The following is a 12,325-nucleotide window of genomic DNA, read 5'->3' on the forward strand; positions in this document are numbered from 1 at the left end:
AAACTATATATATTTAGTTGTGAAGTGGTTCAGTGACATTTTCACACCAATTTTGAACTTTTGTTTGGTGTTTTCTCCATATACTGCCTATTATTTTTGTTCTTTCTTACTATTATTTATTAATTGTATTATTCTTACATTTGAATAAATAAAGTATATATGGATTCTAGACTCCCGATTCTTTAGAATCGGGCTGCCATCTAGTATGTATATGTTTGAGTAAAATGGGAATTGTTCATTTATTCTATAAACTTCTTACAACATGTCTCTGAATTTCCAAGCAATAAATTTTGTATTTTTTTTCTGACAAATAATAATAATCTTTATTTTTATATAGCGCTAACATATTCCGCAGTGCTTTACATTTTGCACACATTATCATCACTGTCCCCGATAGGGCTCACTGTTGTGAATTCTGTGGCTGAGTTCACTTCTGTGGTCACAAGTGGTATTGCAGTCTCTGGGCTTCCTCCCTCAGGTGTTTTGGTGAGCTCGTTGGCTGCCTTGCTATTTAGCTCCACCTGAGTCTGTCTTCCTTGCTCCTTGTCAATGTTCCAGTGTTGGATCTGAGCTACTGCATCTTTCCTTGGGCCTGCTGCTCTGCTAGATAAGTGCTTCTAGTTTGTTTTCTGTTTTTTCTGTCCAGCTTGCTATTAACTTTTGCTGGAAGCTCTGAGAAGCAAAGGGGTGCACCGCCGTGCTGTTAGTTCGGCACGGTGGGTCTTTTTGCCCCTTTGCGTGGTTTTCGTTTTAGGGTTTTTTGTAGACTGCATAGTTCTCTTTGCTATCCTCGCTCTGTCTAGAATATCGGGCCTCACTTTGCTGAATCTATTTCATTCCTACGTTTGTCTTTTCATCTTGCTAACAGTCATTATATGTGGGGGGCTGCCTATTCCTTTGGGGTATTTCTCTGAGGTAAGTCAGGCTTGTATTTCTATCTTCAGGCTAGTCAGCTCCTCAGGCAGTGCCGAGTTGCATAGGTAGTGATAGGCGCAATCCACTGCTGCTTATAGTTGTGTGAGGATAGATTAGGTACTGCAGTCTACAGAGATTCCACGTCTCAGAGCTCGTCCTATTGTTTTTGGTTATTGCCAGATCTCTGTATGTGCGCTGATTACTGCACGCTGTGTTGCCTGATTGCCAGCCATAACAGCTCACAATCTAAATTCCCTATCAGTATGTCTTTGGAATGTGGGAGGAAACCGGAGTGCCCGGAGGAAACCCACGCAAACATGGAGAGAACATACAAACTCTTTGCAGATGTTGTCCTTGGTGGGGTTTGAACCCAGGACTCCAGCGCTGCAAGGCTGCAGTGCTATCCACTGAGCCACCGTGCCGCTCGAAAAAGAAAAATGGTCAAAATAAAAACAAACAAACAGTGCTTTAGACCTCAAATAATGCAGAGAAAACAAGTTCACAATCATTTAGAAACAATACTAATGTTTTAACTCCGGAAGAGTTCAGAAATCAATATTTTGTGGAATAACCATGATTTTTAATCACAGCTTTCATGCGTCTTGACATGCTTTCAACCAGTCTTTCACACTGCTTCTGGCACAAAAATTTCAGCCGTTCTTCTTTGTTTGATGGCTTGTGACTATCCATAATCCTCTTGATTACATTCCAGAGGATTCAATGGGGTTCAGGTCTGGAGATTGGGCTGTCCATGACAGGGTTTTGATGTGGTGGTCTCTTAATTTTTTCCAGAGCTGTATTATTTTCTGGTTAGCCAATACAGAATATGAATACTCATTAGTAGCAAACTAATTCAAGATGCATTTGATGATCTTTCTTTTGTGCCATGAAAATGTTACATCCCTTAAATAACTTTGCCACATTTTTAGGTCAATCACACACACACACACACACACACACACTTCAAAACTTCATTAAAAAAATGTTTTGGGGGCGTGAGCTGAAGGGGAGGGGGACTTTTCATTGAGACCAATATGTTAAAAAAAAAAAAGAAAGGGTTTTGCAGGATTACAAAAACGAATAATCATAAGAATGAAATATTATACAACAGTAAAGTTAGCAGAATTCAAAAGAAAATATTTTAAATATTTTGATGTTCCTTCAACACTTACTTCTAATGGAAGATCTGTTTGCAATGCTAATTCCAGGATCTTTGATATTAACATTCCACGGCAGACTTAAAGCAATAGCTCCTCTTTCTTGGACTTTAATACTGGTGACAGTACCATTCCGGCAGAAGGTCCCAATGGAACAGGATGAGTCACGAGAATAAGTGCTGATCTTGTAGCTAACAAGGTCTGGACACAGGCTTGATGGATGTATCTGTCTCAGGGATGGAGAAGGGAAGCCTAGTACAAGGCCATGGTTTGTGGAGGTCAAGATGTTCCAAGTGAAAGTCCGATTTAAGCCTTCTATGTTTGGAGGCTGTAGACTAATGTTCAATGGACACACACGAGAGCTGCAATCTAAATATGACAGGAATCAAACATACAAATCATTTTTAACTTCTGCGCATATTCTTTAAAGGGGTTGCACCAAGGATGTAAGTTATCCCATATCTTCTGATGGATAGCTACCCCTTGAAGGCTGGGGGTCGGATGACTTGAATTCCATCAATCCCAAGAACCAGGGCTCTTCATAGTGTGAATAAAGCGGTGATCAATCATGCACAATACTGCTCCATTCATTCTTAATGGGAAAGTCAAAGACCAGCCAAATGCTGTGCTCACCTGTCTCCGGTGCTTCCATTATAAAGGAATAAAGCGGAGGTATGCAGTCACCTCTCTATTAACATTCTGAAGAGCACTGGTTCTCAGGATTGGTTAGGGGCCATCAGTTGAACAAGGATTAATCATTACATTGGGTACAGAATTCAGTAACTACTAGATTTTTATTTTCTTTGAAAGCATCACTGGCATGGATTAAAGGGAACCGGTCTTGTGAAAAAAAACGCTATTAACCTGTAGATATGGGGTTAATCTGCAGGTTATTAGCATTCTGAACCTGCCAGGCGCCAGCACTTTATTCCTTCCAGCAGCATTAGGGTTTCAGTCTTGGGGGAAGAGCAGCTCTTTGTATAGAGTGTGGAGGCTGTAACCGCTCCCCCCAGCACTGACTGACAGCTGGCTCAGCATTAGACCTGGCTGTCAGTCAGTGCTGGGGTCGCGGATGCTGCCACCGCTCTCTAAACACTGAGCTGTTACTGAACGCACACGGCACCTCCCCTATGACTTAAGCCAAAACACTACAGGGGAGGAATAAAATTAATTTCTTCTTCCTCAGAACACTATTAACCTGCCAATTAGCAGCTTTTTTTCACGGGACAGGTTTCTTTTAAGAGGAGGAGGCCTCTATTTTTTGAAGATTTGTTTTAAGAGTGAGTAGACCTGTATTAATAATATATGTCTCTTTTTATAGGGCTGCTTATATAGTTATGATCTGCTTTCAGATGAAGCATAGAGGAATAAAACTAACCAAAGAAGTGAGATTTTGTTTTCAATCACAAACATAACACAAAGTATGGTCAGATGCAGTAAGTAAGCCAGGAAAAAAAAAAAAGTTTAGAATGTCTAATCAGTGGTCAATCCTGTTATTGTATGCAGGCTTGGATTGGCCCACAGGAAAACCGGAGAATCCTCTGGTGGGCCTTTGTGCAATTGTGGGGCACCACCCTCTTAAGTGCTCGTGCAGCACGTGGCACAATATACTGGAATCACTATGTACAGATGAAGGCGGCATCTTTTTCATTCTACTCATTTCATTGTTATATAAATCTGTGATTGAGGATAATGTCACATTTGCATGTAGCTGAAAAGTGTGGCCCTATTGTAGGTTACTGGTGGGCCCTTGGCACCCCAGTCCGACACGGAATGTTTGTGTCATGGTCAACAAATGAGCAAAGAAATGCAACCCAACAGATCAAAATTTGGACAGAATATTTTTCAGTTATCAGTTACTTGCATTAAAGGAATATTTTGGTTGGTCAAATTTTTCTTGTGTGTCATGAAAATGGTACATTTGAGGGATAACTTCTAGATTGTTGGGGATTGTTGTGTGAACGAGCCCTTAGAATGGACAGGCAGGGACCATGCTTGACCACTGCTCCATTTATTCTCTATGAAGCAGTTGGAACAATGTTCTGAAATAATGAAGACAACAACTTTAAGGCGAACGCTATGCAGTCATCTTTTTTACCTCTGCACATTTATAAAGTAAAGAAAACTTTTTTTGTTTTCGTTCATGTGATAGGAGATGGAGAATTACAGGTTTTGGGTTGATCTTTGAAAAATGTAAATTCCTCTCATCTGCTGTTCCTCACCCTATCCACAAGACACAGGCAACACGTATCAATGATATGCGACCAGTAAATGGGAAGAGGACAGGTAACGTTACAGTACACCAAAACAGCTAGTCTCTAGAAACTGAATACAATTTGCCAATTTTCTGCTGAAAAGTTCTGGGGAGGGCAGTTACAGGACATTTTAGTTATTTTGGCTGCTCTACATTACCCGCCCTGATCTCTCATCAAGAAGAAAACACTGTCTACAATATGCAATCTAGAATTGCCCAAAGTTGAAGACACTGGAGCTGTGAACTCACCAATAGTCCTATTGATTTCCATGATGAAGTACATCTCCGGTGTCTTGCAGCTGAAGGTGTAGTCCACTTTTTTCCCACTGGATACATCAAGACTCAAGTCCTTGCAGTTTGGAGCACAGATAAAACAAGGTGGTGATGGCGTATTTGTACCACGCTTTATAGAGATGGTTATATTGTTTGTAGACTGTAATGAGATGGTCAAAGATTCTGGGAAGAACAGGAGAAACGTCTTAGTATAAATAATTAGAACAATACAATCACATTTTACCCAAATTGACTATTTAATTGGAGAGGGGGATTAAATCATTTCACCATGCAATCTACTTAACAAATGGGGACAAAACTCTGGGACAGCGAAATGGTAAAAACACAAAAATTGCAATTTTAGCAGTGTTTTTTGGTTCCGGTTTTAAGGCTTTCATTGTGCAGTAAAAATGAACTGTCAACATGATTCAGGTCAGATAGGATTGTATCTAGATAGAAGGGAGAGGAGAGGAGCGGAGCTCTGCCTCTGGTTCCTCACTCCTCCTATCTATACAGAATCTCATCAGGTAGCAGCTGTCATCTCCTGTGCCAGTAATGGGAAAGTCCGCCTACACTGAATACAGATTTGACCTCACAATTGAGATTTTTGATAATGACTGCTCAATTTTGGCAGATAAATATGCACATTTTTTTTACAGGATATATTACAAAGTTGCTTATTTTCACGTGAACTATCGATTTATGAAATAAAAAGATTAAAATGACGGTTACGCTTTACAGCTGCATTCAGATCTGGTCACTTAAATCAGGTTCCAACTGTATATGACAGCTGCACCCGCCCTGTATGGGGCAGGCTCAGCTCCTGCACCTGACGTATGACTTGACTGCTTTACATGTATAGTAGAATAAACAAGAGAGCTAGCACTCGACAAATAGATGAAGTTTGATGGTGCAAGTGCACGGGATCCGAGGACCCCCAAGTACTAGAAGAAAGTCAAAACACTGCACTCATCCAGTTCAGGTTTGCTAAAAGTGAGTGTACTCACTTTTAGCAAACCTGAACTGGATGAGTGCAGTGTTTTGACTTTCTGCTTTACATGTATGTCACATGTCTTGAAGGGGTTAAGAAGAGATTGCACAGGATCAGACATGTCCGTTTTAGTAAATCCACGTAGTTCTTAAAACGCTTCCCTGTGCTGTTCCTCTGTTATTCCTCCTGGGAACAATGAATAAATAAGACTGTTGCAATTCCCACTGACAAAATGGTGGCTTTACTCAGTTTGACATCATTAGTACCGATTAGATTGTGTCAGACTCTGCTGAGACGCACCTCAACGTCTACAGGAATGGTAAGACCTAGTTGGAATGACAACACAGGTTTCTAAAGAGGTCTCTATTCCTTATTTCATAGGGATTAAAAAATTTACTTAAAGAGTAACTAATTATTTTTTTTTCATTTTTATGCAGTAAATATAATTTTCAGAGTTTTTTTTTTCAAATTGTGATTTACGTGCAGAAAAAGCAGCCAGAAATCCAGTAAATAATTCTACTGCAATATTTCAAAAACATATTTCCAAAAACTTAACATTGGCTACATAAAATAGCAAAGAAATTTAAAAAAAAAGTTTAATTATTCTTCTCAAATGAATTGAAGATGATTTGCAGCAGCCGCCAAACAGTGGAGCTATTGTGCTTCACCGTCGTACATCTGGCAGCTTAGTAACTGGTAAGAGCTGGTCAGTGGGGTGCCGAATGTTGGACACCCACCTATTTGATATCAATGATCTATTTTAAAGAACGCAATATACAAGATGGCTGTTGGCTGAATGATGCTTTGGCTGTTCATACGGAAGGCAGCCATCTCGGCTGTCTCTTCTATAAACAGGAGCGCTCCTGTATCTTCTACGATAGCTTATCATTAGGAGAACAAATAGATTTGCAGACTAAAATCTGCCATGTCCATTGACACTTTCCCCAATAATACATTGTCTGGGCCCAGTAGACAGTCAAACACTTTGCTATCGGGGTGAGGGAGTGGGGGGTGGGAAGGGGTTTCAGCTACCAGAAGCTTAATGTGTATGGCGATTAAGGATTGGTGATTAATATCATAGTAGTGTGGGTTTTTTCACTCAAAATATACACAAATGGAAAAAAACACAAAAAATGCACACAAACACAGTCAAGAATGCGTGTAGACTATGAAGTGTTTTTTCCTCCCTCCACTTTGGTTTTTGGTGCACAAAAAAACAAAAAAATACCACAACAACCACAATGCAGAAAACGTGGCATATAAACATACCCTCAGTCTCCTCCCTCCCCCTACTATGCAAGACATTTGGTATGCTTGGCGTCATTCTATTCTTTGCGGATTATCTTACCCATGTATCATTGAGCTAGCTCCACTAGGTGAATGCATATTCTGTTATCCCCTTTTATATTTGTTTTTATTTCTTTGAAAAATAAAAATTTTACATGTAAGGAAAAAAAAAAGAATGTAAAAAAAAAAAAAAAAAAAAGTGAAACAATCTTGATAAATTCTATGGGATGTTTAATAGCAGATTGTGTTAATACAGTATGCAAGCACTTGCTCCTGAAATGTCATGGCCTCATAAAACCCATTCACACAATAAAGAGAAATCACGCTTTTAATATTGGATGAAAATGGCCGTGTAGTCTATTTAGGGTTACATAAAAATTAATTCAAATGACCAATAAATAAAATTCCTCTATTCACAATCCAAATATCCAAACTTTCCAATACACCAATCCACCCATAAATGGGTGATTTTCCCACAAGCAAACTACACGACGTTAAAATAGATTAAACAACAGGAGGGTGGGCTCTTTTTCTTCTGGCGAGGACGTAATGGGGAAAACTCCATAAAGCAGGAGTTTATATAACTCAAAAAAAGAGCGCCAAACACACCAACAGCCAATAGCAAACCGTTAAAATAGGCACCAAAGGAACTAGTAAAAACTGGATAATACCACTTTTTAAACTTTACAGAAAACAGCTTGACCTTTCTTTGACCCTATAAATGAAACAACCATATAAATGAGTAATTGTAGGGTCTATGAGGCCATGAGACCCCCGCCATATTTCTCTGCATATTTATGCTGGGGGGCTAACATTACACTCTGCATATGGCATCTGCAGCATGTCATTTTATGCCTGCAATATGCACCGCAGATTGAAGTCTATGGCAGAGGTGTCAAACTGCATTCCTCAACAGGTCATGTTTTCAGGATTTCCTTGTACTGCACAGGTGATAATTTAATCACCTACACACAATGATTACAGCACCTTGTGCAAAGCTAAGGAAATCTTGAAAACATGCATGGTTTGTGGCCCTCGAGGAATGCAGTTTGACACCCCTGATCTATGGTGTACCTGCAGCGATAGCTGAAGTACTCTTCTCTTACACCCCAACACGTTCCATGAAGATGGGGTCCTGGCTGGGTGTGTGGACTTGTGCTATGAAGGTACTACACCCATGCAGGCCACATGAAACCAATGTTGCCAGTTTTCCAGGACCAGTTGTTTTACAGTTTAATGAGAGAGACCATCATTTGAAAACAAAACTTTTTACTTAACAGGAACTTTGTAGGGAGTATATACAGGAGATAGTGGGTAAACAGTCTTGAGAATGTTTCCGTTACAACTCATAGCAGTTTAAATTCCTTCATCTTTACTGTTCCTCACCATTTCACCACAACCCGTCTCCACACTAGAGTTCTGCTTAGGCCGGGGTCACACTTGCGAGTGTGATACGAGAAACTTGCGCAAGTCTCTCGTATCAATACATGGCACTGATGCCGGTACTCAGGACCAGCATGTGCGGCTGCATGTATTTCTATGCAGGCGCACACTCCGGTCCCGAGTGCCGGCGGCAGTGCCAGGAATTCATGAGAGAGACTCATGCCAGTTTCTCGCATTACAATCACAAATTTAACCCCGGCCTTAGCAAGAATTCTTATTGAACCCACGAGTCTGCGTCTTTATTCTCATTTGAGGAGCTATGGTGCAAGTATGGCCAGTATTTATCTTCTCTAATTTTGACGCTCTGGAACTTCTGCCCGGGGCACTCCGCTCATCTCACGTACTAAGCCCTGTCTAGGCTAAGTACCTCTTGGAGTAATAAACAATGAGCCACACTGATTGCCGTCCTCTCCCAGGACTCATCTCCAATAATTCACTCTTTAAGTAGCTTCCACCTTCTACTCTGGATCTCCGCTCAGTTTGGATACCCGAGAATGTGGCACTGCTCATGTTTGACTTTAGGTCCTTTCTCTATGCACTTCAGGCCCTGACATTCTAACAGGAAATGGTCTCTTGTCCATTCAGCTTAGCCCCTCCCACTCTGGGCTAGTCCTGGACATTAGTGTTGGAGCGCTCACTAGGACCGTGGGGTACTCGAAGCAGGCCGGTTCTTAAAGGGATGGCCGACACTGCTTAAAGGGGTCCTCTGGGGATGATGGTATTGCAGCAGAAGTGGTATAGTTCCCTACAGGTAGAACTTAGTTGCCAGGGCTCCCAGTGTAGTTGGTAAGGATTATAGATGGTTAAGTGCAGGAAAGTATTAGAGGACACAAAGTTGCAGTCTCTTTACTTTTTACTGGTAGTATGCAGCTACAGTCCAGTGTACGGATCACAGGTGATGGTGAGGTCTGGCCAGCCAGGAAGCAATTCGGAATCCCCCTAGCCAGTTGGGGTTGGATGCCTTCCTTACTGAGCTGTGGTATAAGTCCCTTGCTGCCTAAGCAAGGTCCTCTCTTTCTCTCTCTGTCTCTGTCTTTGTAGGACAATATCCATATGGCAGGCAACTCTAGCCTTTTTACAAGTGTCCCTACTTGCGGCAACTCCGGGATCTATATGCTGCTGTGCCTTCGGATGTAATGGTGGACAGGCGACTTGAAATCTCCTACCCGCCAGTTTCTGCTGTGGAGCATACAGTTACCCCCACAACCTCGGAATACCAACTTCTGGTTACTTGCGCCGATCAGGGCAGCATGGTGGCGCAGTGGTTAGCACTGCAGCCTTGCAGCGCTGGGGTCCTGAGTTCTAATCCCACCCAGGACAACATTTGCAAAGAGTTTGTATGTTATCTCCGTGTTTGCGTGGGTTTCCTCTGGGCACTCCGGTTTCCTCCCACATTCCAAAGACATACTGATAGGGATTCTAGATTGTGAGCCCCATCAGGGACAGCGATGATAATGTGTGCAAAAAAACGTAAAGTGCTGCGGAATATGTTAGCGCTATATAAAAATAAAGATTATTATTAGTATTATTCTGGAGTGAGTCCTCTCGCAGCTCCACTCCCAGTATCTTCCTCTGCTTCCAGTCTGCTCTGTCCTTCTCTTCTCTTTCCAGGAGCTGCAGAACCACGTGTCTGCACGGTCCCAGCTTTTCACTCCTCACTCCTCTCTGACAGACTGACTCTAACTCCTCCTCTAGCCAGAATATATAGGGAAACCACCCACAAACTGGATCAGAGACCCCCTTCTGGCCTGGGGTCAGAACAGTTATGTGCACGTGCTACCTGTTAAAGGGATCTTCCTTGCTTCCAAGCATGGCATCACCCTCCCTGTGAGGAAGGCAGTACCACTGTGACAACCAAACTCCTGGGGTGTCACAGTGTCGTACTCGATTTATAAACTCTCTAACATCTTTTCCATTTGGGACTAAGCTTACTTGCCTTCCAAGCATTTTTGAAGACTCCTAATTGGTTATGATGCTTCTTTTGGGCGACATGCTCAGTGTATAAATATTACAAATAATGATCACATGCTGGGATACTCCCTTTTGTAAGAGGGTCCTCAGTGCAATAATAGCAGGTGAATGGCTGTTCTATCTGCAATAGACTATGGTCTCTATATACCAACTGCGCAAGCATCTGATACCTTTTCATTCCTTTTCTTTAAAATTTGCCGACCAGCAACAGGCAAACACAGTGCATAGATACCCCCTTTTTATATAAACTGCACAATTTGAGGTTTCCCTTGTTAACTAATAACTATGGACACCCTTTTGATAATCAAAGAGCGCAGTTCATGTCTTCTGCGCATGAGCCAAGCTAATAGCTTCCTTGGCTACTGTGACACATATTGGCGATACATCATTTTTCAAGAGAGCACAATCAGTGCTTCCTGCAAGCCCACGGCTCCAAGTAAGTCGATCAGCTGTTTTCACTCACACTTTATTTCATGCTGTATTTAGAGCGGTTCAACAGTACTACACCTCAGGCCCTGGAGAAAGCCAGTCCTTGGGACATACGTTGGACAAATGCTGCCTTGCCATCTCCTTTCTTCCCACACATTGATTATGGGACACCTCCAGCCCTTAGGGTAAATGTGATCAATTCTTTGGTGCTTCGCTATTCAGCTAGTACTTGTTTTCTATGGCCGGATTTTGGCCCGCTCGTTGATGGACAATCCTACTCATGGGCATACGTCTTATAGCCACATGAGTTTCTGCAATTGCCTAGGGTATGCTGTATTTCATCAGCACATGTAATTTATAGTGGGATTTTGATCCACTTTTCATTCTTGGTGCTGACTAGGGTGTTATGCATGTGTATTTAACTCTGTACACATTGTGGATAATGGGAGAGGCAAAAAATAGTCTCATTACGGGCATATTGTGTTTGTGGTTTTAATGTTTTTTAATGTTTGTAGTTCTGTGTTTAGCAATCAAATATTGTGATTTATGTATTGGACACCCCCCCCTTGCCGAATGCAGGGGGGGGGGGGGTCGCATGATAACACAGCCTCTCCTGTTGTGAATTCTGTGGCAGAGCTCCCTCCTGTGGTCACAAGTGGTACTTCGGCTGATTCTCTCTGTGAGCTTCTGTTGGTGGAGGGAAGTGGTACTGCGGCTTCTGAGTTTCCTCCCTCAGGTGATCTGGTGAGGTCGTTAGGTGCTTCTCTACTTAACTCCACCTAATGCTTTGATCCTGGCTTCCTGTCAATGTTCCAGTGTTGGACTTGCTTTTCCCTGGATCATTCCTGTGGCCTGCTGCTCTGCATAGCTAAGTTCTTCTTTGCTATTTGTTTGCTATTTTTTCTGTCCAGCTTGTCTAATTTGTTGCTGGAAGCTCTGGGACGCAAAGGGTGTACCTCCGTGCCGTTAGTTCGGTACGGAGGGTCTTTTTGCCCCCTTTGCGTGGTTTTCTTTAGGGTTTTGTGTAGACCGCAAAGTTACCTTTTCTATCCTCGCTCTGTTAAGAAAGTCGGGCCTCACTTTGCTGAATCTATTTCATCTCTACGTTTGTCTTTTCATCTTAACTCACAGTCATATGTGGGGGGCTGCCTATTCCTTTGGGGTATTTCTCTGAGGCAAGGTAGGCTTATTTTCTATCTTCAGGCTAGTTAGTTTCTCAGGCTGTGCCGAGTTGCATAGGCAGTGTTAGGCGCAATCCACGGCTGCCTCTAGTGTTTGGAGAGGATTAGGGATTGCGGTCTGCAGAGTTCCCACGTCTCAGAGCTCGTTCTATGATTTTGGGTCACTGTATGTGCTCTGACCGCTATGTCCATTGTGGTACTGAATTGCCTTTCATAACACTCTCCTTCCCCCTCTCCTTTTCATTTGTGGTGATGTGTGTTAAAAAGGGTATGGTATTCAAAGGGTTAAGTTACGTTCTTTGGTAAGCTGTGCCAGGCACGAGCAGGTTCAATCCAGTTTATTCTGGTAGTGGTTCCCGCACTTTTTGCGCAATTTGATTGGTTTAAGCAAAAAGTGCGGGAAGGATTTTATGTATAAAAATCA

General features: G+C 42.1%; 1 protein-coding gene across 2 annotated transcripts in view; it reads right to left on the reverse strand.

Annotated features, from left to right (window-relative positions):
* CDCP1 (CUB domain containing protein 1) overlaps window positions 1-12,325 on the reverse strand; it is a 139,839-nt gene that overhangs the window by 51,922 nt on the left and 75,592 nt on the right. For both annotated transcript variants that reach the window (XM_069730155.1, XM_069730154.1), the window contains exons 2-3: window positions 4,576-4,782; window positions 2,088-2,441 (exon numbers count right to left, since the gene is read on the reverse strand). In XM_069730155.1, coding sequence (XP_069586256.1) covers window positions 2,088-2,441; window positions 4,576-4,782 — 561 coding nt within the window. The remainder of the gene's footprint in view (window positions 1-2,087; window positions 2,442-4,575; window positions 4,783-12,325) is intronic.

This window comes from Ranitomeya imitator, chromosome 6 (assembly GCF_032444005.1).
Source record: "Ranitomeya imitator isolate aRanImi1 chromosome 6, aRanImi1.pri, whole genome shotgun sequence".
In the NCBI taxonomy this organism is placed as follows: Eukaryota; Metazoa; Chordata; class Amphibia; order Anura; family Dendrobatidae; genus Ranitomeya; species Ranitomeya imitator.